Here is a 26,229-nt window from a genome sequence, read left to right on the forward strand (position 1 = left end):
AAGTCTGAGTTAAAATAATAATGACAACAGAACTGGTATGTGGTAGGAAGAGCCTGAGACATGGAGTTGGACACACCAAGTTCAAATTCTAGTTTCTCCCAACTGGAGATGCATGATGCCGGACAAATGATGTAATCTCAGGGCTTTTCAATTTCCTCAGCTGTAAAATGAATTATTATGAGGATTAAATGAAATTCTATATATACATATATTACATATATGTTTGACACTTTATAGAAGTTTGATAAACATTTATCTTTTCTTTTCTTTGAAAGCCATCACATATTAATTAAAAACATTATTCTTTTCACATCTCTAGTCTAACATACTTCATTTCTCCTAGATATACACTGAAGTATAAACCTCACTTAAAAACATGGGTCAGTGCAGTCGGTTAAGTGTCCAACTCTTGGTTTGGGCTCAGGTCATGATCTCACAGTCTGTGAGACTGAGCCCCATGTCAGGCTCTGTGCTGATGGTGTGGAACCTCCTTGGGATTCTCTCTCTCTCTCTCTCTCTCTCTCTCTCTGCCCCTTCCCTGTTCCCTTTCTCTCTCTCAAAATAAATAAATAAACATTACAAAAATAAAATAGGATAAAAGAATAAAAATGTCAGATACATGATAGACGTTAAGGACAAAGAAGAGTTAAATACAAAAAAGTAATGTATATCATATTTATATATTCCTAATATATAATTAATATGTTGTTATATTTTACCGCTCCCATTCATTTGCTACATTACATTTAGCCTCAACCATGGGAATAAAATAAATGGAACTACAGACCAATTCACCATTCAACCAGCCAGGTAAGACACCTCCCTCCTCCCCTCTTCCCTGCCTCTGAGGGTCAGTCAGTCTCCAAAGACAGAGGTGGTTTTCAATCTCCATTCACATTGAATTATCAAGTCAAGTATCACAAAGTCTAACCCATTAGCATTAGGTCTAATTAGCATAAAAACATCATCTTATCTTGCCGGCTCCCAAGTCCTTCTGGTAGGTATCCTGGCAGCGTCCAGAGAGGCCACAGAGGAGCCCTCAGCATTGCTCCATCATATTTGACAAATTCCTACTGTATCTGGATGTAGCCCACTTGTCATTAGCTAAGACTCACAGGAAGCGTCCTTGGGCATAGATTTAATCATTGTCGTAGTGACGGAGTTGCTGCACACATTCCAATCACCCCAGTCCTTGGCAATTCGGCACAGTCCTGCAGGTGAAGGGCAAGCTCGGGAACAATGAAATGAGCACCATTAGATACCTAAACTCCTCCGCATAACAAGGAGAAGGAGGCAAGAAAGCCCGTGGAGGGTAGATAACTTTCGCTCTAAGTAGGACCATTAGAAGAAAGGGAAGGCAGTGTTGGGAAAACTAGCAGTCTGTTAACACCCCACCTCCCCTCTGCTTTATCAGTCTGTGTATGGGCTAATGTTTGAAAACTGCCTATTTGTAATTAATAAATATTGATGAAAGCCCCTTACGTCCTGGGTCAGCAAATATTTTTCCAAAAACGTAATGAAATATTGTTTCTCGAGCTGGTCATTTGAAATCTCAAGCCTGGCCACACATTTGAATGACCCAGCAAGCTTTCAAAAAAAATACCAATGCAGGGTCCCATCCCAGATCAATGAAATTAGAATCAGGTCGGGGGTGGGCAGGCATCAACGGCTTCTCACGGGTCCTGGGCCATTCTGTACTATTGTACAACTCGTGTTTTCAGAGCGGCTGTGGTATCCACATTCTCTGGCATTTCAAAAACACCTTACCCTTTTCACAAGTCCCGGAGAAAGTGAAAAAACAAAGCGGAGGGCGTCCTTTATGATGGATTGGAGCAAATGGTTTCACCTCGGAATCTCTCTTGCTGTCAGGTGTATTTCTGGGATAAGGAGAACGTGTCCTCCTGAAGGATAGTGTAAAACCTGAGAGAGTTCCCCAGATTCTTTGTGACGATCCCCCAAGCCTATACAGAGAGCCCACTTTGCCACAGAATTTACACTCTGCTGCACCCGTGTGGAAATAGCCCCTGCAGCTTGTTCTCAGATTGGAGTCAGGGTAGTTCTTTCACTAATTCTGAGTTGATGTCTCTATAAGAATCACCCAGAGATGTTTTTTCCCCAAACTACATACTCTCATCCCTTCCTCTCAGAGGCTCCCAAGAGGAGAAACACTGGAGTTTTGTTCGGTTTTTGTTTTTGTTCTTGTTTTCACCACCCCTGCTCACATTAGCCAACTTAGCACTCACCGGCTCGTTGGCCGAATATGCTTCTCAATATGAGAGAACCGTAGACCACAGATTACGAAATGACTCTCTTTTGATTGGACTTTGGCTTCCAGGAAGCCCTGTGTGACAAAAATCCTGACTGAAAACAAGCAATAATTGTCCCGCAGTTCTCTGGCCCTTTGCAAATAAATGCCTTCCAGGACCTGTCTGTTCATTCCACGCGGAGCTGTCTAGTGGGAGCAGATGTCTGCCGGCCAGAGGCTTGCCTTTGCAATATGCATCTTACAAATAGGTGTTCTGGGTGCTGTGCCCACTCTTGGGTGAGTTTCTTTTTCTGTTTGTCTCTGGAATTTCACTGCTTTGATAGTTCAAGGCCTACTTCTTAGCAGGAAAGCAGGTAAAATTTCAACCCACATTAAGGTAGATAGCCCCAAAGTTTGAACTTAGAAAAAGGGTGAGAAAAAGTGCAAGCAGGGGTGTGTCTTTGAGAGTTTTGTAAGGAAACCTGCTGCAGTTTCCAGAAATTTCTTTCAAACAAGTCATTCCAATATTAAGACCAAGACAGTCTTTAAATGCTTAAAATTATGAAACAAAGCCGGTTTTCACCAGAGTATGTTTGATAAATCTGAGCTTATCAGTATCTAACATCTGAAAAGTTTAAAATAAAGAAAATTAATCTTGCCTTCATTCTGCTTCAGTGTCTAGCACTTTTAACTTTTGGATGAATCACCTGTTTGCTTCCATGCCAGGCAAGGGTTAAACATTTGACCTTTCCTCCTTGACATCCCAAGTTGTGTCCAGAGGCACACATTTTGACTTTAGTCCTGGGGTTAATTTCCTCCTTTCAAGAAGTATCACCCTAGTGTTGACCCATCAGCCATGTTTCCAGCAAAGACTTACTTTCTCTCCTTTTGTTCTGATCCTATTTGGGAACTTGTAGCTCATCGCAAGCCAAGCCAGATGTGCTTACCCAACAACTACGTGGTACCCCAGATTGCTGGAGAACAAATAGACCTGGGCCACCCGACACACAATGATCCGATCTGGGAACAGTATTGAAATATTTTAGGCTTTGACAGTTTAGCCAGGGGCACTGTGGGCCCAAACACTGTCTCCTGTGCCCAGACATTAACTGCAACCTGCATCCATTTCCACTTTGGTCATTTGATTCTTGGTTTAACCAAATTCTGTTCTGGGATCTGACGTCCATCTCAAGCACATCTTTGCCCCCCTCTCATCTCCAGTGGGGGCCACCATGCCTCCTGGGCCCAGCTCAGCCTGTGGTTTGCTCACAGGGCTACATCTTCCAGCAGAAGGGGACACAGAGGTGCTGCACAGACCAGCATGGGCTGGGCGAAGTGCTGAACTAGGCCTCGCACTGTCACTTCCTCTCCCCGAGTTAGCTAAAAAAGCATTATTCCATTCAGAAGGTATTTTCACTTACTGGGAATTGGGAAGGCAGTGACTAAATGTGGCTTTAGCCTTCCACCCTGACCCTTTCTTAAGTTAAACAAAAATAATTTAAATAACCCACATTCCTGGATTGAGACTCCCGCTGATCAAAAATGAAAGGCTGTGAGGAAGGCTACATCCACTTTGAAGTTTGTGCCCTTGGGTCCTGGCCTCATTCAGCTGTTTCAGGGAGGACCAGAAAGCCACCCCACCTCCGCCGGCAGGCCCCCCAGATCCCAGCAGGTGCACCACTGAGCTGGATTTGGCTTCAAGCACTCTCACCGCCAAGCCCTCAAGAGTTTGTTAGGGTTACCTGGGCTCGAACACTCTGTGCTCTGTCCTTTGACGGAGGGTTGAGGTCAAAACAGAGATTTTGGATCAGTCGTGAAGTGAGACACATGGTTCCACCAGGGAACTGGAGTTTGCAAAGGATTTACTTTTTTTAATGTTTATTTTATTTTTGAGAGAGGGACAGACAGACAGAGCACAAGTTGGGGAGGAGCAGAAAGAGAAGGAGACATAGAATCCCAAGCAGGCTCCAGACTCTGAGCTGTCAGCACAGACCCTGACTCGGGGCTTGAACACACCAACTGTGAGATCATGACCTGAGCGGAAGTCGGACACTTAACCCACTGAGCCACCCAGGTGCCCAGCAAATGATTTTTTTTTACACAGATTTGATCAGAATGGAGCACTCTGGAGCAAGCTTCCCAAACTCAGGTCAAGGCGCCATTACTAACAAACCATGTAAGCTTGGGCAGATTACTCAACCTTTCTGCTCCCTGGTTCAATCATCTGTAGAACGGTGGTTGTACTCGTTTCCTAGTACCGAAAACCCGGCGGCTTCGAACACCGGAAATCTACCGTTTCCCAATCCTGGAGGCTGGAAGTCTGAAATCAAGGTGTTGGAAAAGCTGTGTTCCCTCAGATTCTTAGTAGTGTTCTTCCCCATTTCTGGTGGTGACCAGGGATCCCTGGCATCCCCTGGGCTCGCAGCAACGTCCTTCTAGTCTCTGCCTCTGTCACCACAGGGATAGCTTCACCTCACCCTTCCTCTGCGCACCTCTGTCAGGTTCTAAATTTTCTCTTTTCAGAAGGCCACCAATCATATTGGCTTAGGACCCACCCTAACTTCATTTTAACTTGATTTTGTTCTGTAAAAACCCTCTTTCCAAGTAAGGTCACATTCTGACGAAATTGGGCACGTTCAGGGTTGTACGGCCGTAGTCATAAGGTCACATTCTGATGTACAAGGGTTAGAACATCAACTCGTTTGGGGGAGTGGGACACAATATACCCCATAATAGTGACAATAATAGCACTTACCTAATAAGAGTTTTGTGAAAGTTAAATTATACTCCATATATTGTACGTACTACATCTGTGCCTGACTCGTGGTAAAAACTCAGTGAATGGGAAATATTCTTTAAACTAATAACTGGCTATTACTTTGATATGCTTCCTGGTTAGGAAGGGGAGGGATAGAGTTCCAGCTAGCCTTCAGGGGATATCATGTGGCTGCTGATACTTGATCTGAAGCCACAGCGACAGTGAGTTATTGCTACTGGTGAACTGTTGGGTATATCAATAATCGTTTGTTTGCAAACGTAAGAATGCCCATGAGAATAGGTCATGAGCAGGGCATCATCTCTTATGCTTCTCAAGGTAGAATAGAAATGTTAAAACCAATGCCGGTAGAGTAATGGCTCATAACACTGGTCTTGGAGCCAGAGGTCTCGAGTTTGATGCCAGAATCCATAGTTTCTTAGCTATGTGACCCTGAAAAAGTCCTTAATCGCTCTAAATCTGTTCCTCCCCTGCAAAATAGGAATACAAATGTGACTTGCTGTGTCACATTCCTCAGGTAATAGATGCAATATCCCCGACACAGTGCTGGGGCAGATTTGAGGGCTCCGTGAGTGCAGCTCCCATTATTTTTTTCTTTTTAATTTGTAAATAACAACACGTTTACATGGTCCAAAGATCAACAAATATTCTAAGATATACATTGAGATTTCTTGAGAGAGATTTGTGTTATTACACATAAAATACCTTGAATACTGCCTGTCTCCCTGTCTACCTTATTCCCATAGGCAACCATCTTTATTAGTAACCTTCCAGAGTTTCTTAGTGTAGATTAAAACCTGGGGTCATATAGAATCTTATTCCTCCCTTTTCCTTTACATACTCTCTTACACTTTGCTTTTTCCTTTTCCCTTTACAATATACCCTAGAAACCTTTCTGTATCAATTTAGAAGACAGTTCCTAATTCTCCTCACAACTGATTACTTTTCCATTGTGTGGCTACACACTTCAGATAATCTATCCTTTATTGATTAACACTTAGGTTGTTTCCAATCTCTTGTACTATTAACTGTGTTGCAATGAATATTTTTATTCCTGTGTCATCTTGAAAGTGGACAGTTGTACCTGAGGGTTGATTCCCAGAAGTTATGTAAGGAGTAAAAGGGAAATCACCTTTGTGACTTTGCTAAAATTGCCCTATGGCCTTGGGAGGTTTGTATTACTTTGCACTTTCCCCAGCAGAGTATGAGAGTGTTATTTTCCCCACAGCCTTGCCAGTTTTTTTGATATTTGCTAGTCTCATAGGAGAAAAAATGGTATCTTCAAATAGTTCTCTCTCTCTCTTGTTATTATTTTTTTAATTGAAGTGTATTTGATACACAATATCCTATTAGATTCAGGTGTACATCATGATGATTTGATGTTTTTCTACATTACAAAACGATTCCCACAATAAGATTGCACATCCTTTCATATGTTTAAAGGCCATATGTATGTTTTTCTTTGTGACTGTCCATATCCTTTGCTCATTTTTCCATTCAGCCTCTTGTCTTTCTCTACGAATTTCTATGACCATTTTATAAACTAGTTATAAACTAGTCCTTTGTCTCTGGTAAGAATTAAAAACATCTTCCCCAATTTGTCATTCATCTGTTGACTATATACATTGTGTGGTTTTAGTGTGGTTATAATTTTCACATTTATCTTATGCTTCATTTTCAAGTAATTAAGAAAGAGCACTAGACTGGGAGTTAGAAATCCTGAGAGGGGCTAAGTAGGTGACCCTTGGAGAGAAACTGCCTGGGTTTGAATCCTAACCCAGCTACCAAGTACCCTCTGCTGTGTAATCTGAGGAAAATTACTCACCATCTCTGTGGCTCAATTCATTATCTTTAAAGTGTGATAATACTAGTAACATATCTTATAGGGCTGATGTAAAAATTAAGTGATATAATAAGAATAAAGACTTAGAAGAATTCTGTCATAAACTAAGCACTCACAAATGTTAACAATTATTATTCAATTTATTTGAATTAATAATCTGGACAAATAGCCAAACATCTATTAATGGGAAAACTAGGCTTAACTATTACATTGAAGATATCCAAAATGTCAGTGTTTCCTCCTTCTTTGTTTTTAATTTTTTTAATATTCATATTCAATACAAGCTAACAGATATTTAATTTTATTTATTTATCAACTACTATCAGACAAGGACAGTCATTTGTTTATTTATCCATGTAATACAGCAAATATTTTTGTGTTTATGACATGGGCCGGACATTGGACCAGGAGCTACGGTGTAATACTAACAATGTCATGAGGGTCTTTGGCCTCATTGGGCTGACAGTCTAGTAAGAAACAGAAACAAATAGCAACTGAAGCTCAGTCAAGTTCTCTGAGTGGAGCCCATGATGCTAAGGGAGATAGACTTCTATGCGTGTCACCATTCCACTTGTGCACTGGCTTCATCTGTCCTAGCCTCTGCAAGGACTTTGCTCCTCTACCTCTCCCTCTCTCCTGAATCATCAATATCTCCCTTTGTACCAAATCATTCCCATCAATGTAGGACATGTTGTAACATTTCCTTTAAATGTTGGCTCAATCCTCAGGCTTACTCCAGACCTACACACTCACATCCAGCCTCATTGTGAGAAATAGTGCTTAGGTTCCAACAATACTCACATTTATATGCACAGTGCACACTGCTTCGTTGAGCACAATGTCTAATTACTTAAGTCGGCATCTCTTGAATATCTAATAACCCAAACTTAACCTGTCCCAAACATACCCATTGATTTGTCTACCCATCTTCACCCAACCTGCACCACTACTCACTAAGTTACTCAGGCAATACCTGGAATTTACACTTGACTCCCCTATTCATATCTTTCCTACATGCAATTTAACAGCACATCTGTTGATATTATCTTGAAAATATACCCCAAATCTGCCTGCTGCTTGTTATCTCCACTGTGACTATTCTAGCCCAAAACAGTACTGTTTCTAGCCTGTAGCCACCCTTGCCCACACTCTACTAGTCAGCTCTCCAGAGACATTTTTAAATCTTTTGAAAACATAACTCTGCATGTTACTCCTGTTCTCAAACTCCCCTAAGAATTTCCGTCAAGCTCAGAATCCAATCTGAACTCCTCACCACAGCTTACAGGGCAGGAGCTGCACCCTACCTGTTTCTCCAGGCACCTCCAGTACCCTCCCTTTTGCTTGCGCTGTCACCCTACCTTTGTGCCTTCGACATGCCGCCTCAGGGCCTTTGTATTTATTTGCCCCTAACTTAGAACACTCTTTTTCCAGACATTCACACAACTTCTCTCTGAATTCATCCAAGTAGCTAATCAAATATCACCTTCTGTTCTGGTCATTTTTTGCTGTGTAACCAACCGTCCCAAGATGGTTGTTAAAATGACACCAATCATTTTATTTGTTCATGAGTCCAAGGGTTGATTGGGCTCAGTAAAGTGATTTTCATGGGCCTCCCACGTGGGTATAGTCAGATGGTGGCTGGGCCTGGGATTATTATGATGACCTCTTCACTCCTGTGTCTGTCATTTGGACTGGGAAGATCCAAAAAGCTAGGGGTTGGACCAATTGATTCTCCTTGAGAATCTGTCTCTCTTTCTCCGGGCTCTGCATGTGGTAGACCCAGGCTAGTCAGTTTTATACATGGTGGGAAAAGGCTCCCAGAGCAAATGTTTTTAAATAAGCCAGCAGAATCTGCATGGCTTTTTCTAACCTAATCTTAAAAGTCATGCAGGCAAGGAGTGGTGACAGGATAATATCGGTGGCTCAGTCGGTTGAGCGCCCGACTTTGGCTCAGGTCATGATCTCACCACTTGTGGGTTCAAGCCCCGCATTAGGCTCTGTGCTGACAGCTCAGAGCCTGGAGCCTGCTTCAGATACTGTGTCTCCCCCTCTCTCCGCCCTTCTCATGCTCTGTCTCTCTCTGTTTCTCAATAATAAATAAATGTTAACAAAAACTAATTTTTTAAGTCATGCAGGCACATTTCCACTGCATTCTACTCATCAAGGCATTAGGAAATCACTACCAGCTTCAAAAGGAGAGCACACAGACCCCCATCTTTAATGGGAAGAACAAGCAAAAAAATCGTGAACACATTTTTAAATCACTACACTTCCTCTGAGAGGACTTTTTGACTACCCCATATAAGAAACATCTCTCCCCTACCCCAGCCTTATGGCACTCTCTATCCCACTTTATTTTCCTTTACAGCTCCTATGTCTTAACTGATACTGCATGTTATACTTGCTGGATGCTCAGTTATTGTATCTCATCCACTGGAATGTATGTAGGCTTCGTGATGGTAAGAACATTGTCTTGTAGCCCCAGCCACTTAGAACACTTCCTGACACTGAGCAGGTCCTCCATAAAGGGAGCCCCTCAATACGGGCCCATTGGGAGTGCACAAAACAAGCTCTTAAATAAGATTTGGGAAATCAGGAAAAGTCCTGAAAAAATTAGCACTGGGCACTGCTGTTATATTATCCTTTCATCTTGATGAATTGCATGAACTAAGAAAACTGGCAGATCTGTGGGTTAAGAATGCAGTCCTCATTAGCTTATATTTCTCCACTCAAAGGATCCACATTGTCTTATTTATTGACAAAAAGATTCCTTCCTACAGTAGGTGTTTTTCCGCCTGGACCTGCTACGAAGCGTCCTGGAGTGTGAGCGGCTCCCGAGGTTTCCTTTTACTCAAGCTGGAAACATTTTATGGCCGGGAGGTGGGACCAGGCATACATCAAGGGCTCTTTATTTAATGCATTTCTGGCCCAGAATGAGACCTCCTGTCAGGCTGAAATCCATCACTTTGATCTGGAAGTGACTTTCAAGCTGAGATTGAAACACTTGGAGATAGGTTTTACTTGATAAACACATTTCATCCAAGAATCCAGAAAGTGCTTTACAAATACTTCTCCACTCAGCCTAATAACTCAGCAGGGTGAAAGGCAGGCGGCAAGCATTGTACATACACAGCCCTTGAACTACAAAAGATTATCTGCCTAGTGAGTCAGAGGAGCTTGGGAGGGAGAGTTGGGCTCAGAAGTAGCTATCCAAGATCACTCATCTCCTATCTTAATATTTGTGCACTGCATTCATTTCAATAACACATTTCTTTTGAATAATCTACCATTTCCTCCTAATAACTCCCCAGAGTTCTGCCTTATTTTGCCTCCAAGAATCCAGGTACCTGGGGCATGAAGGGAAAATAGCCAGAAGTTCCCACACATTTTAGCCTATTGTTGCCTAATTTCGTATCATTTAGATTCAGACTTAAAATAGATTCAGGAAAGAAACAAGATGTCCAATTAATATGCTTTACCTGAAACTGCTATGCTAAGAAGGAAGGAAGGAAGGAAGGAAGGAAGGAAGGAAGGAAGGAAGGAAGGAAGGAAGGAAAGGAATAAGGAAGGAAGGAAAGAGGGAGGGAAGGGGGGAGGGAGGAGCAAGGAGGGAACAAGGAAGAGAGGAAGGGAGGAAGGAAGAAAGGGAGGGAGGGAGGGAGAGAGGGAGGAAGGAAGGAAATTTTTGTTAACTTTCTGTATCTCACAATGTCTAAAAATCATGAGAATATTACATCCGAAAATTATTGACTAAGCTACGACCTTTTAAGTCATTTTAAACAGGCTTTGATTGGTGAGGTAAGGAGGTAGCATGGGAGGCAAGGCAAAATTGCAGTGAACTAGGAGTGGAGAGAGGTAAATTCTCAATCCAGTTCTTCCACTAACTGCCCAACTTTGGATAATAGTGCAATTCTGGGTTGTTTCCCATCTACAAAAGACAACTAAGAACACCTACCAAATTTACTCCTCGGTGGTAGAATGAAAGATTAATGAGAAAACACGATTTGAAAATTGTCTAGTAAAACTAGTGGGCAAATAGAAGAAGCTGCTTAATAGATAAAAAGCATTTATTGAATGTTGTCGGCTGAATTGTGCCCACCCCCAATTCGTATGTCTAAGTCCTAACCTCTAATACCTCAGAAAATGACTGGTTGGGGAGATAAGGTCTTTAAAGAGGTAATCAAGTTAAAATATGTTCATTAGGGTGGGCTCTGATCCAATGTGACTTATAAAAAGAGTCCTTATAAGAAGAACAAATTTGAACACAGACCCGTAGAGAGGAAAGACCATGTGAAGACATAGAGGCAAGATCGGCATCTATAAGCCAAGGAGAGGCCTCAGAAGGAATCACCCCTGCAGATACCTTCATCCCAGACTTCTAGACTTGAGAAGTGTAAGAAAGTACATTTCTATTGATTAAACCACACAGTCTGTAGTATCCGGTTATGTCAGAACCAGTAAACCAATAAATACACTGTGCCTGATATCTAGAGAGCTGTAAGTCTTCTCGCAAGGCAAGGATGTCATCAGGGGACTTTCCTAAGGGGTCATTCAAAGGATGAGTCGTTCATGGGATAAATCCAAATCATGGTCTAGAAGGGCAATAAAAGATCAAAGGCAGAGCTCTGTACAAAGTCCAAAGTGTGAGTCAAATCTACAAAAAAGAAAAAGAGTTCTCAAGTTAGAAGCTAAAAAGGAAGGGAATTAGTATGATATGGTGCTATTTTTTTATTCAAAGGATGTTAGAGAGAAGTCCATAGGCAATGCCAGTATCTTTGGATCAGGGTCTTGGGACCTATGTGTGAAACAGATGGACAGCCTTTCTTATCAGCCCCCATCATTGGCTGGGTTCGAGGCTTGCCCAACAAAGAAATCTAACTCATTCTGGAGTATTTGCAGTGGATTTTACTTTCCATACCTGATCCTTCAGTCTGTACTGTACTCTCTGAACTAGTTTTTCACTGAAGCTGATCCCATTGGCAGATGAGAAAGATCAAGTATCATCCTAAAGATAGACAGGAGGAGATAATCTAGTTGAAGGCAACAGGACTAATACTGGAGAAACAAAGTTATTGAAAAGATCCATGAAGACATTAATAGATAGATCCTAGAGGAATTCCTGAACTAATGATAAACTACCTCAGTCACATTTTCAGGTTCATGATGACTTCAGGTTTGGGTTTTATTGATACAATGGGTACCCCCAACTTCCTTGAATTCTACCCCTTCAGTTGTCATGAATATCTTCCAGATGTAGCCAAGCATGGTTTTGCAACATTGCGTGAGTATGAGAATCACCTGGGGTACTTTTTTTTCTTCCAATATTTTATTTAAATTCAAGTTAGTTGACATAGTGTATTGGTTTCAAGAGTAGGATTTCATGATTCATCACTTACATATAATATGCAGTACTCGTCACAAGTGCCCTCTTTTTTTTTATTTTTTTGACATTTATTCATTTTTGAGAGACTGAGACAGAGCATAAGAGGGGGAGGGGCAGAGAGAGAGGGAGACACAGAATCTGAAACAGGCCCCAGCCTCTGAGCTGTCAGCACAGAGCCCACTGTGGGGATCAAACCCATGAAACTTGAGATCATGACCTAAGCTGAAGCTGGATGCTTAACCAACTGAGCCACCCAGGTGCCCCACAAGTGCCCTTCTTAATGCCTATTACCTATTTAGCCCCTCCCTCCACCCAGCTCCCACTTAGCAACTCTCAGTTTGTTCTCTATAATTAAGAGGCTGTTATGGTTTGCCTCTCTCTTTTTTTTTATCTTATTTTATCTTGCCTTCCCTTCTTCTATGTTCATTTGTTTTGTTTCTTAAATTTGACATATGCATGAAATCATAGGGTATTTCTCTTTCTCTGACTGACTTATTTCACTTAGCATAATACACTCTAGCTCTATTCCCATTGCAAATGGCAAGATTTCATTCTTTTTGATGGTTGAGTAATATTACATTATATACATATATACCACATCTTCTTTATCCACTCATCAGTTGATGGACATTTGGGCTCTTTCCATAATTTGGCTATTACTGATAGTGCTGCTGTAAACATCGGGGTTCATGTGCCCCCTTTGAATCAGTATCCTTTGGGTAAATTCCTATAGTGCAATTGCTGGGTCATAGGTAGCACTATCTTCAACCTCCTGGGTAATCTCCGCACTGTTTTCCAGAGTGGCTGCACCAGTTTGCATTCCTGTTCCAAGAACCTGATATGCAAGCTGATACTTCCTAGCTCACTGATACTGTTATTTAGAATAAAAGCTCTCTCAGTTCAGGGATCATGGTTTTTGTTTTACTTTGTTTTGTTCTTTTGCACACCATTATATCCCTCACATCTAGCAAATAGAGACAATTAATAAATATGTGATGAATGGGTATATGAAAGGATGATGAATAAATGACTAGTTAAATGAAATGCATCATTACAAAGATGCCTATGATATAAGGAAAAACAAGATTCTATACAAATAGGTACAGAGAGAAATAAATTACACAAGGAGTTTAGGGAATGTTCATGGTGGAAAAAGCACATTACGCTCAAGATGAGATGATGTAATAAATATTACAGGTTGAAAGGCCTGAAGACATGAGAAAAAGTAGATAATCTTGGGAACTTCAAGTTCAATGTGGCTAAAGCTTTGATGGAGACAGTGAGGATGAAGAATGAAGAAGGAGATAAGCCATACAAGCTCTCTAAACCGTGTGTCCTAGTTCCCAACTGCAGTTGTGACAAATTACCAGAAATCAGTGGCTTAATGCAATACAAATGTGTTATGTTACAGTTCTACAGGTCAGAAGTCTGAAGTGAGTCTCACTGGACCAAAATCAAAGTGCCAGCATGGTTGCATTCCTTTCCAGAGGGTCTAAGGGAGAACCCATTTTCTTGGTTTTTCCAGCTTCTGGAAGATGCCTACATTCCTTGGTTCATGGTTTCTCTCCTTCTCTCCTACAGCCAGCAAGAGCCAGCGGAGTCCCTTTTCATGCTTTGAATTTCTCCTACCTCTTCTTCTGTCTTCACCTCTCCTTGATCTGCTCTTCTGCTTTTAGGAACCTACATGTTTAGAATGAGTTCATCCAGATCATACAGAATAATCTTCTCTCAGTACATCTGCAAAGTCCCTTCTCCCCGTGAGGTAAAGCGTTCACAGTTTCTAGGGATTATGTGGACATCTTTGGGCATCACTATTCAGCCTGCCACACCGAATAGAAAATTTGGGCTTTGTCATGAAAGTGACAGGAAACTTAAAGAAATGTTTTCAGAAGGGGAATAAAATGATCAAATGTGCATTTTTAAAAGACATTTGTGTATGATTTATGGAAACTGAATTAGGGGAAAAAATATTGTCATCCGGAAGGGATGTAATGTTAGTGTAGAGCAGAGAAGTATCTGACAGGATGAAAGATAAATGGATTTGAGAGTTACTTATGAAACTAAACAACAAGCTCTTGTTGTTGATTAGATACAGAAGATCAGTGTGAGGGCTGCAGGCTAAGACAGACAATATCCAAGTCTCTGACCAGGATGACTACATAAAACGAAGTACCATTTACCAGGACAGGACAGGGGGAAGTAGTAGCTTGGAGAGGAGAGGACAATAATGAATTTGTTTGGAGAATACATCAAGTTCAATGCACCATAATGAAAACCAAGTGCAGACATCCAATTGAGAGTTATATCCAAGAGATTAAAATTTAAGAGAGATGTCTGGACTGCAGACTTATCTCTCGGTGTCATTAGTATGTACATGGAAACCAAAGCCCTGAGAAAGAGTAGAAATGTTTAAAAAGATAGATTCAAGAAGGACCTTGAGAGAAAAAAGCCTTTCAGAGACTATCTAAGGAGGAAGAGCAGACATAGTCAAAGAGGAGAACTGGACAGAAGAAAAAGAAGAAGTGGAAGGAGTTAGTGTTGTTCAGTCCAAGGGCAGGGACTGTATTAAACAGCCAGAATGGCCAATTGCATTGACAGATGTAAGGAAGTCAATAAGACAGGCACTGAAAGGACCAAGTGAGCCACATGGCTGTCATCACTGACTCTGGCAAGGCCAGTGTCCCTGGGTCAGGAAGGTTGAACAGTGATTGGGAGGTAAGGAGCAGGAGATAGGGTGCAAATTACTCTTTCAAGAAAGTTGGGTAAAAGGAGGAAAGAATTTAAGAGGTAGCTAAAGGGACATGTAGCAATGAAAGAGAGAAAGCTTTTTTTTTTTTTAATGAAAGAAAAACATAAATATGTTGATAAAGAAGTGACATTGTGAAAGGCAGGAGGGAAATGGGGGTGGCTGGAAGGAAATGTAGAGATCAGAAAGAGTGTTTTATTTGTTGATTCATTTGCTTGCTTCTGTTCAGTGGCAAAGACTTGAACACAATATGTAAGGAATGGAAAGGAGTGGGTAGCAAGGAAGAGTTTTAATGGACATATCCAACTGGTCAAAATCTCAGGGAAGTAGAATCTGGAGACTGTGAAGGGATCGGCCTTACCTAGCCATCCCTCTGATTAAGAGGCCGTGCTCCAGAAAGAGTACCAACTTAGGAAAGTGAGGGCAGGATGTCTATAGGATTCTGGCTCAGTGACTTCTGCTTTTGTTTTGTTTTGCTTCATTTGTTTGGTTTTTCTTTCATTGAATGATATAGTGATCCAAGGAGGTGTTGCAACCAAAAGAGATCCAAATAGGCAACAGAAAAAGAAAGAAATGTTCAAAGCCAGAAAAACGCTGCTGAGCTTTGGGACTAGGGGTAGGAAGGAACAGCTATAAGTGCCAAAAAAATATGTGTTAAAGTTGAGAGCGGTAAGAGGTAAGTCCTAAAGTGGAGAGTGAATTGGTCAGGCTTCCCATTTAGGACATGCACAGTGCAAGGGGAGGAAGGCTCGGTTTACCAGGTGCTTGCTTCCAGAGTGGCTGAGCCCACTGGCTTAAATTTGCAAGAAAACCAGGAAACTGGAGGCTTTTTCAAACTCTGGGGGATGCAAAGTGAAAGAGGGTGCTTCACTAAGTTCATAACTTATTTGGAAATAAATGACTAATCAATGTAAAACAGGTCACAGGGTGACTTGCTAGTTTCCCGTATCACTATTATTATAAGGGTCGTTAGACTGAAAGTTGAATTACAAAGCTGTACAAGAATTAAAAAAAAACAGTTAAAAATACAAAGCAGCATGTGATCAAATGTCAAATGAGAGCTATGGTAAAAGGATATGTCCTTTGAAATTACAAGATAGGGGGCGCCTGGGTGGCTCAGGCAGTTAAGCGTCAGTCGGCTCAGATCATGATCTCACAGTTCGTGGGTTCAATCCCTGCATCAGGCTCTGTCTTGACAGCTCAGAGCCTGGGGCCTGTCTTCGGATTTTGTGTCTCCCTCTCTCTCTCTGATCCTCCCCTGTTCACGCTGTCTCTCTCTTCATCAAAAATAAATTAAAAAAAAAAGAAATTACAAGGCAGAAAAGTAGTAAATAAATTAGAATGGCTCGTGAAGACTTCGATACAAGCACATGTCATGCCATGAAGTTGACCCGTTCTGTTATCTTAGTTCTGTCATAAAGGCCATGCGACAGGAGAATGAGACACCACTTCCGATAGACTGCAGAATGAGCTCCTGGAGCGAATGGTCAGAATGTGACCCGTGCCTCAAACAAATGGTAAGTGTTCCTTGTCATTCCCTCCGCTGATGTCCCCAAATGAAAACTGGGTTGCCGGTATCTCCAGAAAAAGGACTATGATGCAGGGACCCCCCCACCTGTGCCCCCACGCTGCCAACTGAGTTCCAAACTGAGAAAGAAAGATAAGTATCTAAAGGGAAGACGCTCACCCTTGCTTGGAAATCTGAATGTAGCAGACAATACTAATTGTGTGTCATGAGGAACCAGATTCACAATTAGCGAGACCGCTAACCCCAGAATGCCAGGTATTAATTCACTAGCATTAGCGACTGCTTTTAGGGCTTCCATCAAAAAATAGACTCATCTGGGCATAGAAGGCTACAGTGCTGTGGATGCAGTTTTAGATCATTATCCCTTCTGGCATTAGACATTCTAATGTTTCCAGCTGTTTTGTGCAGTTTCGCTCAAGGAACATTGAGGCCTTTGGACAATTTAACGGGCAAAAGTGCGTGGATGCTGTGGGAGACAGACGGCAGTGTGAACCCACTGAGCCCTGCCTGGACCTGGAGGACTGTGGCAATGACTTTCAATGTGGCACAGGTAATTCTTGAGTTCTCCTTGCTCACTGTGGGCTTCTGTGTGCACTCACAAGCACACACAAAAAAAAAAAGCCTCCTTTGACATGCTTATGTTTGCAAGTGTGAAAGGGCCACCTGTAAATGCTGTACAGAGAATTCAAATGTATGTACTTTCTGTCCCCTCTGTCATTAAAGCACACATGATAACTTCAGAAAGAGAGGAAATTTGACATTAGACACATAGTGTCTTTCTTTTTTCTTTTTTAAATATAATTCATTGTCAAGTTAGCTAACATACAGTGAATACAGTGTGCTCTTAGCTTCGAGAATAGATTTCCATGATTCATCGCTTACATAAAACACCCCGTGCTCATCCCAGCAAGTGCCCTCCTCAATGCCCATCACCCATTTTCCCCTCCCTCCCCATCAACTGTCTGTTTGTTCTCTGTATTTAAGAGTTTCTTATGGTTTGCCTCCCTCTCTGTTTGAAACTACATTTTCCCCTTCCTTTCCCCCATCGTCCTCTGTTAAATTTCTCAAATTCCACATATGAGTGAAAACTTATGATATTTATCTTTCTCTGGCCGACTTATTTCACTTAGCATAATACCTTCCAGTTCCATCCACGTTGTTGCAAATGGCAAGATTTAGTGCTATCGACAATAGCTGAATTATGGAAAGAGCCCAAATGTCCATCAACTAATGAATGGATAAAGAAGATGCAGTTTATATATACAATCGAATACTACTTGGCAATGAGAAAGAATGAAATCTTGCCACACGTCTTTCTTGACTTTGATTGCAGGCAGATGCATCAAGAGGCGACTTCTGTGTAATGGTGACAATGACTGCGGAGACTTTTCAGATGAGGATGATTGTGAAAGTGATCCCCGTACCCCCTGCCGTGGGAGAGAAGTGGAAGAATCTGAACTGGCCCGGACAGCAGGCTTTGGGTCTGTACTTGGCTTAAATGTTTCTATTTGAGGATGAAAATGACCTCTATCTGCCCTGCTGTGCTAGGGCGATGGAGGGTCTGAGCTTAAAGAGTAGCTCATGAGTCTGCATTCTGTTTGAATTATGCTTGAGCTTGAAAGAAGATAAAGTGCTGAATCAGTATCTCTAGATAATTTGGACAAACTGCCCAGACTTAATAGAGGATCCATAGAATCAGGATGATAGGTGATTATTTGAGTCCAGCAGGAGATGAAACACCTAGTTTATGAACCTCTGGAAGACCATAGCAATGTTAAAGTGATATGTTAACACAACATTGAAATTGCCAGTAAATGGTCTGGCAATTCAATTCAAATATATGAATAGCCAGCAAAGCTTCCTTCCACTGGAACTTGTCCCAGATCTGTCCCTGGTTGTAAGTTCTCAGGAGGGTCCAGCCTTGTAGAGATGACCCAAAAGGAATAGGGCAGAAGGGGTTCTGATGCCTGAGGCTAATGGTGTTGAGACTCTGGTTCTCATTACAAGGTGAAGTTCTACTCATTTTTCATATGTAGGGGCTCTGGCCATCTAAGCTCAGATGAGAAATCTTGGAAAGTTTAGAACTCAAGAGTTCTACAGAATAAGGACCATTACCCAGAGATCTGTGCCCTAGAAATTAGGAAAATGACATAAGCTCCGGGTGCTATTCTGTTCCATGTAGTCAGAGAACATGCCAGGAATGTCTACAGCACACTTTCCAGCTGTGGTGCTGAGCTGTTTTCAGTAAAGGTACTTTGGGTAGATTTGTTGGCAAATTGTACTCAACAGAGACACAGCTATTCCCACACCCAGTGGGATATAGACAGGGATGGCGCATGGCTCTGCTTCGTTGCCTGTAGTGCAATGTGTCTTATCAACCTCATGATCCCAAGTGCCTGGTTCATCAAAGGCACTCGTTAAATACTGCTAGGTAGATATACAGGTGAATTAATTAAATAATTAATGAAAATAAGTGCTTCTAAAATACTGTCAATTGGAATCAGGTAAGAATGAAACTGGGTACCTGGAAAGAAATTCAGGTTCAGGACTCGAGTCCTGGAAATGGGGATAGGAAGAGGAAAGAAGAAGACGTGGGTGATGGTAAAAACAAGGTTAATAAGGGAGGAACAAAGGTATTGGTTCTCAGCCAGAGGTGATTTTTCCCCCAGAGGACGTTTAGCAATGTCTAGAAACTATTTTGCTGGTCACAACAGTGGGGTGTGGGATGGAGGACTCAGCGGGTGAGGGAGCACTGTTGATATGCAGTGGGCAGAGACCCGGGATGATGCTAAGCGTCCTGTAGTGCACAGGACCCACAAGGTCATTAGTGCTCAGGCTGCGACCCTATACCAAGGCAGGAAGCAATTCTTAAGGTAAGGCCCCTGCATCAGGTTTGGCTACAAATGGAAATGTCTTCTCTCTAAGCCAGATGTAACTTGCACTTGTTGAATCACAGGAAGGAAAAACATCCAGGAGACTGAGAGTCAGGCACACATCCTTTATGCACTTTATGAAATCTTGTCCTAGCAGCATTCAAGTATTGCCGACTAATACTAAGTGTCTTTGGCCCTTAGTCTAAAGGTAGGAGTCTTGGATCCAACGTATAATAGTTTTTGTCTCCAGATTCAGGAGGTTCTTTTAATAATTGTCAGTAAATGGTGTGGGGGGTTGTCTGCAACCTGATAACCAGACGACTGTGTGCTTCAATGAGTTCTGGCTCTTCTTAACTGTTTTCTTCAATGAGATACTGTGAGTCCCTGGTGAAAGCTCACTATCACTTTATTTTGCTTTATTGTAGATCCATTAGTTTTCTCTCTAATGTAAACAGATAGGCTTGAGGGTGGGCATTGTATATGCTGCGTATTTTCACACAATGCAAATTTACACCCTGTCTTATAAAAGGATACAGAAACTGTAGTGCACTTAGCTGAAAAACAATCATTCATAATCTATTAGTTTACCTTGTTCAGAGAAAAGAAAAATTTCATATAAAGCATTTTCTAGGAAGTTGTATGATGGGGCATTCAGAGAGCTGCCTGGGACTCCTTAACACATCATGCTTTCACCACCGTAAGGGCTGACGGCAGGGAACGTCAGAGGGCTGAGTCTTTGAGACAGAGCAAGAGAGTGAGGCCAGCTATGGAGAAGGTTGGCTGCAGAGGTGGAAAATGAGGTAGGTCCCCATAGAATAAGTCCACCAGCATTTTTGAAATAAATTCCCCAATACCATGAACAATAACCTATAACTAAGTATTCTTCATAAAGCCTATTACTCTCCAACAGCTTTCATTTGCATAATATTTCAAACTTTTCAGTATCTTTTTCTACATTTTTTTCTCTGTAGCTTTTCAGCTCCCTAAATCTGTGAGGCTGTCAGGAGAATTATTATATTTATTTCACAGATAAAAACTGAGCGAAGCAAATAAGACTTTAGTCTCTTTACATTCTAGCAGAACTCTATAGTTTCTAGTGGAACTGAAGCCCAGGTTGCTCTGACTTTTAAAAAACTAGATTTGTTTCACCCTCCCCTTGGTCTTCTCTCCCCGTTATTACCACCCACATCACTGTAACTGCAAAGCCTACAAATCAACACTTTATCTTCGAAGTAAGACTAACCTTAGAAAATGAAACTCCTTAGGTGCTATTTATTACCCAAATCTTTGAAATAAGAGTATAGAAGAATAGTATACATCAATCAATAATTAATATTTAAAGAGTTTTCAAAATGACATGCTTTATTATATTTGAGATATTCTTCAATCCCATTAATGTTACATTTTTATTGACGATACAGCTCCATTATTCTTCTAAGGGCCTATGGGATATACCGAATCAAGGTAATAGGAGTAAACATCCTAGTCGTAGCAGCATGTTTATAAATTCCTCTACACAATTCAATCTGGAAAATCTCAATGAGCCTTATCAGCAATCATACACAGTCAGATTCTTTTACACATGAAAGTCACAAGTCATTACTCAGAGTCATTAACATATATGTTTTTCATTGGAAGGACTCCCACCTAAATTCTTAATGCCAAGAGAATTCCCTTGTATCACCAATGTTTCCGCCTCTTGCCTTGAAGACATCTGAGATTCTCCAGAAGTGTTTAGGGAAATCCCCAATCCATCTTGTATTCATTGAAAAAAATATAAATCCAAACCATCTGTAAATGATGTACAGTATGCAATGAATTACTTTTTTTTTTTTAATGTGATCTAAGCATAGCTCCACTTCTGTGGAAGGAGCTTTGTTTTCTGTTTACCTGATAAATTGGAACTACCTCTGGTTCTAGATGCTGGCGTGAAAACAGGCATCTCTAGGTGCTGCCAAAATACACAGGCTTTTTTTATTTCCCAGGCGATGACATTCCATCTATGAGAAGTTTTCATGTTCTTGGCTGAAAAAAAAAAGTTGGCTCATTCTAGACTAGACTGGCTGTCTCTGTGGTAGTGGAACCGAGTCAAAAGTTTTGAAACATTTCTTCCTTAGTTGTGCTTTAGACTGTAGATCAGCTTTATTGTAACTTTCTAGATGGATCCAGCCAATGAGTCAATTTTCTGCTCTGTAAAACAAAACCTACAAAGTGGGGTATGCGTACCATGGGTGCAAAAAGACTTTCTAAGGGGCAGGTAAGTTTTAACATAATAGTTTCCTCAACTGTGAGTGGCTTAACTACTCTACTGAACTAACAGGAAATCTTTGATTCCATAGATAGATGTTGTTCATAAACTTGACAGGCTTAGCAACTCCGTGGCGTTCAAGTTATCGAGCCCATTCTCCCCTCTCACCCCCCCCCCTTTGAAACTCACCTAGCTTTAACCTTCCAAAAGGAGAGTACATCCCTCACCCACCTAAATTTTACTATGTGGAGGAACCAAGGAACTTCTTGAAATATTGCTTCTCAGTTGGACACCAACACCTTGTAAGTCAACTGGTCTCCCATTCTTTATACCCATGACACTTAAATGTCTCCTAATCAATTGTCAGACCATGGGCTGTGAAAATAATTTTTAATGAAAAACTAGTCTGTGGCCTTTTTTGGGCATAAAACTCAGAAGATCAAAGAATCAAGTGACATTGCAGTGGCAAAATTCCTCCTATTCTTATCTACTTATGTACATGAGTAAAGTTTCTCAGCATTACATCTATAAAAATGGAAAGTAAGAGTAAAATTGATCCTGAATCTTATCTTTTTCTAGCAACAAGTAATACTCACCCACAAGGGCAGGAACTCATCAATTAATTTAAGAAGAAGCCCCATTCATCTCATTGAGATACCATCCCCCCAAATTACTTATGTTTATTAACTACTTGAAAATTTTTAATACTTACGTATACTGATAGTCATAACAGCACAATTCAGAGGAACTTTTAATTACTTAGACCCTATGGTTAAAAGATATTAAATATTTAAAAATTTTCTATTAATATCTTTTTAGTACAGAAAAGTATTTAAAAAGTAATCAATTGAAATTTCCAAGATAAAATAACATTATATTAGGTTAAAATTCCGTGGAATTGAAATAGAAATATGGATTCAAGAATAAAAAGGGGTAAGGACATGAAAAATCTCTGTATTTTCACTCATTTTGTAATGAACCTAAAACTGTTCTAGAAAACTAAAGTGTCTTTTAAAAAAAGGAATTGAAAAGAATACTATAAGCTGTCTAGTTGCTAAAGATATGTAAACATTGCAGTGATTTGATACCCACCAACACTATGGCATTTACATTTAATTGGTTTTATTTTTAAAAGAGGCAAAATAACTGTATTATAAGGTGTAAATATTTGTAGACTGCTGAGAAATTATACCTTTTGCAACTACTTAAACTTAAGATGAAAAAACTTTTTAAGTTTTTTTAAACATTTTATTTATTTTTGAGAGAGAGACACAGAGTGTGAGCGGAGGAAGGGCAGAGAAAGAGGGAGACACGGATTTTGAAGCAGGCTTCAGACTCTGAGCTGTCAGCACAGAGCCTGACATGGGGCTCAAACTCACCAGCCATAAGATTATGACCTACACTGAAGTCAGATGCGTAACTGACTGAGCCACCCAGGCACCCCAAGATGAAAAATTTTAGATGTCAAACTAAAATTGTGCAGTCAGGCTGAGTTTAACATCATCTTTTAGGGGCGCCTGGGTGGCTCAGTCTGTTAAGTGTCCAATTTCAGCTCAGGTCATGATCTCACAACTTGTGAGTTCGAGCCCTGCATCTGGTTCTGTGCTGACAGCTCAGAGCCTGGAGCCTGCCTCAGATTCTGTGTCTCCCTCTCTCTCTCCCCCTCCCCTGCTCATGTTCTATTTCTCTCTGTCTCAATAATAAATAAAACATTAAAAAAATTTAAAACATCATTATTTTTTAAGAGTAAACGAGCAGAAAATCTGAATAATTCTACCTAAAATTATGCCATACACACTTCCACCTCCATGCTTTTATGCCCACCATCCCTCCTACCCTATTGTCCCCATCCTTCAAAACCCAAGTCAAATCCTACTTCTTCTAAAACTCTCTTTATGACCCTGCAATGGGGTTTCTTCCCATTGGAAACCTGTGTTGCACTTACCTGTGCTACTCATTTGGCACATGTGTATTTGTCCTTGGACTACCTTTTTTTTAAAGTTTATTTACTTATTTTGAGAGAGCACACACCAGCAGGGTTGGGGCAGGGAGCCCGTGTGCGAGAATCCCAAGAGTTTGGGATGCAGTCTAGAGAAATGGAAGAATTTCTGCTTTTGTGTCAAACTCAATTAGATGTGCAGATCAGACCTTTATCTTGTCCCCCTTGGTCTAGAACCACCTGGTCCGATGCAGTCTGGAACAGCAATGACAGTCCCTCCGATAAACAGAAGTGTACTTCCCCGAGAAAACTTCTTGTTCATACAGTGCTCTGAGCCCTACAACCCAAACTTAACTTCTTTTAAGATAAATAACATTTCGGTATCTGAATTAAAGCTGTCCAAATAAGAAATTTTGCTAAGAGGAAAAAGTAGAATTTCTGAGAATGCCTTGTGAGGATGCTGAAATTTGGGGGTTTCGCTTTGGAAAGTATAATAGAAATAATATAAGCCTGGAGGGAATGAGGTACTTGACAAGCAATGCGGCAGCTGGAGGAAAAAGCTAAAGTTTAAAGAGAATGGGGAGAGAAGGGGCCCCAATGTTGATTCACAGATTAAAAATTACATGCATATGTTATACTGCCCCCCTGAGGCACTCTGTTTTCAAATAATTTAAATAGGTGGTATTACCGAGTTGGCTTAGTTCACTAAGGAAGGTTAGAGAGTTACAACACTGGAATTAAGACTCTAGGAGCCAGATGGTCTTGCTCCCTCCTTACTGCGTATCTTTCATTGTGTGTTCTCCACAGTGCCAAGGTTGCCTGGAAGTTTATAAGGTCTTCCTACGGTGTGCCTCCTGCCAGAGACGTAAAGCCGAAGGGAGCAGGCTGTTGCTTCAGTTCCTGATTATATCACGCATATATTGGGTGGTGGGGACATAAGCCAAAGCCCTCTCTTTCCCCAGCTGCAGAGGACTGCCTTGCATTTGCTCCTAGTATCTCCATTCCTAATGCTACTCTGTTCGTTCTCAGCATCAACATTTTAGGGATGGATCCCCTAAGCACACCTTTTGACAATGAGTTCTACAATGGACTCTGCGACCGAGTTCGGGATGGAAATACCTTGGTCTACTACCGCAGACCCTGGAACGTGGCTTCCCTGGCCTACGAAGTAAGTCTCAGAAGCAAACACATTGCCCAGCATTTAGCTGAAAAGCTACCTTAATAAGGTTAATACTAAATAATTTGAAAAGTTCAGTAGAATAAGAATTTGATGTGAATATAAGACGGACTTAAAGAAAAAGGGGTGTGACTTCAATCTCTTTCGAAAATACACAGTGGTCTACAACCTATCCTCAGTAATGTGCCCATAGCGATAGAGTCCATAAAGAGAATCATCTAAGGTCCTGATAAGACTAAAATTTCAATTAATTCTGATTTAAGTACTGGGTACACTGCTTGCATGCTATTTAAGATCACTTTTTTGCTAGCCTACCAGTGAAAACCCATCTTTATATTTGTTTTTCCTCCAACATTCCCCTTGGTAAAGCCTGCTTGACTAATGTGAATGGCTCTTTTCAGTAACTTCACACCTCTCTAGCTCTTGTAAGGCTATTTCTTAAAATGACTTTTACCCTACACAATGCCACCCCAAACGTGCCCACCTTCCTAAAAGTCACCTAAATTCTCTAGAACCATCCCAACCTGGACCTGTGCATCTAAAGGATTAGTATTTATCACTTTTTAGAGAGACTTGGTCTAAGTAAGATATAATAAAGAGCAATAACTGGCTTATTCTGAACCAGAAGCTACAATAATATGTTTTCTTACCTAGTCTGATGGGTGACCCATCAAGTTTGCTTTCTTCAGTTTTCACCGAGTCTTTTATTACTATTGTCACTCACAGTGGTTTCAAAAACACATACACTTTTAAGTAAATGCAGTTGAGATTTCTTTTATTTTTAACAATGTTGTAAAACAACACCTACCCATTGAAATCTGAAGTGATCATGCTATCCCATGAATACTGCAGAGTTTAAAGTCTGGACTATTTGGCTGGCATTTTTTTTTTCATATGCAACCACATCATCCTATTTTGTTGTATGAGTAAGTCCAGAATAGAATCCGTTTTCTCCCCAAATTTCATGGAACATGTTGGATTGTTGATCTTTCCTCTCAGTGCCAGGATTAACCTCTGTAAGCACATTTTTTTGAGGGAAAGACAGTCTTTCTAAAGAGTATTGCAAATGTTTCACTTTCTTAAAAAAAAAAGAATATACCAAAGATAAGGTGACCTTCGTCATTGCTGATGGAAGAAGGATTTGTTGTCTTACTTAATTTCTCAGGTCCGAGTCACAATTTCCCTATCTTCATCACTGTGACTTAGCTTCTCCGTAGGGCTGGGATTGGCTGTGAGTGACACAAGATGGTGAGGGCTGGGACGTTGGCTGGGACTGAAAAAGCCACATTTGGAGAGCAAATACAGTGTTTTCTCTTATTCACAACCCTGGAAACAGATGGGTTCCAGAGCACTCAGAGCAGTTCTGATTTTACAAAGGAGATGTGTTGCTTACCCTGTATATTACTTACACCCCCAGGGGAGCTGGGAGCAGCATCCTGTAACCAAATGCGTTGGATGTGGACCAGGATTT

General features: G+C 41.0%; 1 protein-coding gene across 1 annotated transcript in view; it reads left to right on the plus strand.

Annotated features, from left to right (window-relative positions):
- The first annotated feature begins 2,455 nt into the window (after window positions 1-2,455).
- The window catches only part of C9 (complement C9), a 48,392-nt gene continuing 24,618 nt past the window's right edge, over window positions 2,456-26,229 (plus strand). Inside the window, exons 1-5 of the mRNA XM_029941271.1 lie at window positions 2,456-2,542; window positions 16,402-16,510; window positions 16,930-17,071; window positions 17,855-18,002; window positions 24,611-24,749. Of these exons, the coding sequence (XP_029797131.1) occupies window positions 2,466-2,542; window positions 16,402-16,510; window positions 16,930-17,071; window positions 17,855-18,002; window positions 24,611-24,749 (615 nt within the window). The 5' untranslated portion in view covers window positions 2,456-2,465. The remainder of the gene's footprint in view (window positions 2,543-16,401; window positions 16,511-16,929; window positions 17,072-17,854; window positions 18,003-24,610; window positions 24,750-26,229) is intronic.

The sequence above is a fragment of the Suricata suricatta genome, chromosome 6 (assembly GCF_006229205.1).
Source record: "Suricata suricatta isolate VVHF042 chromosome 6, meerkat_22Aug2017_6uvM2_HiC, whole genome shotgun sequence".
Lineage (NCBI taxonomy): Eukaryota > Metazoa > Chordata > Mammalia > Carnivora > Herpestidae > Suricata > Suricata suricatta.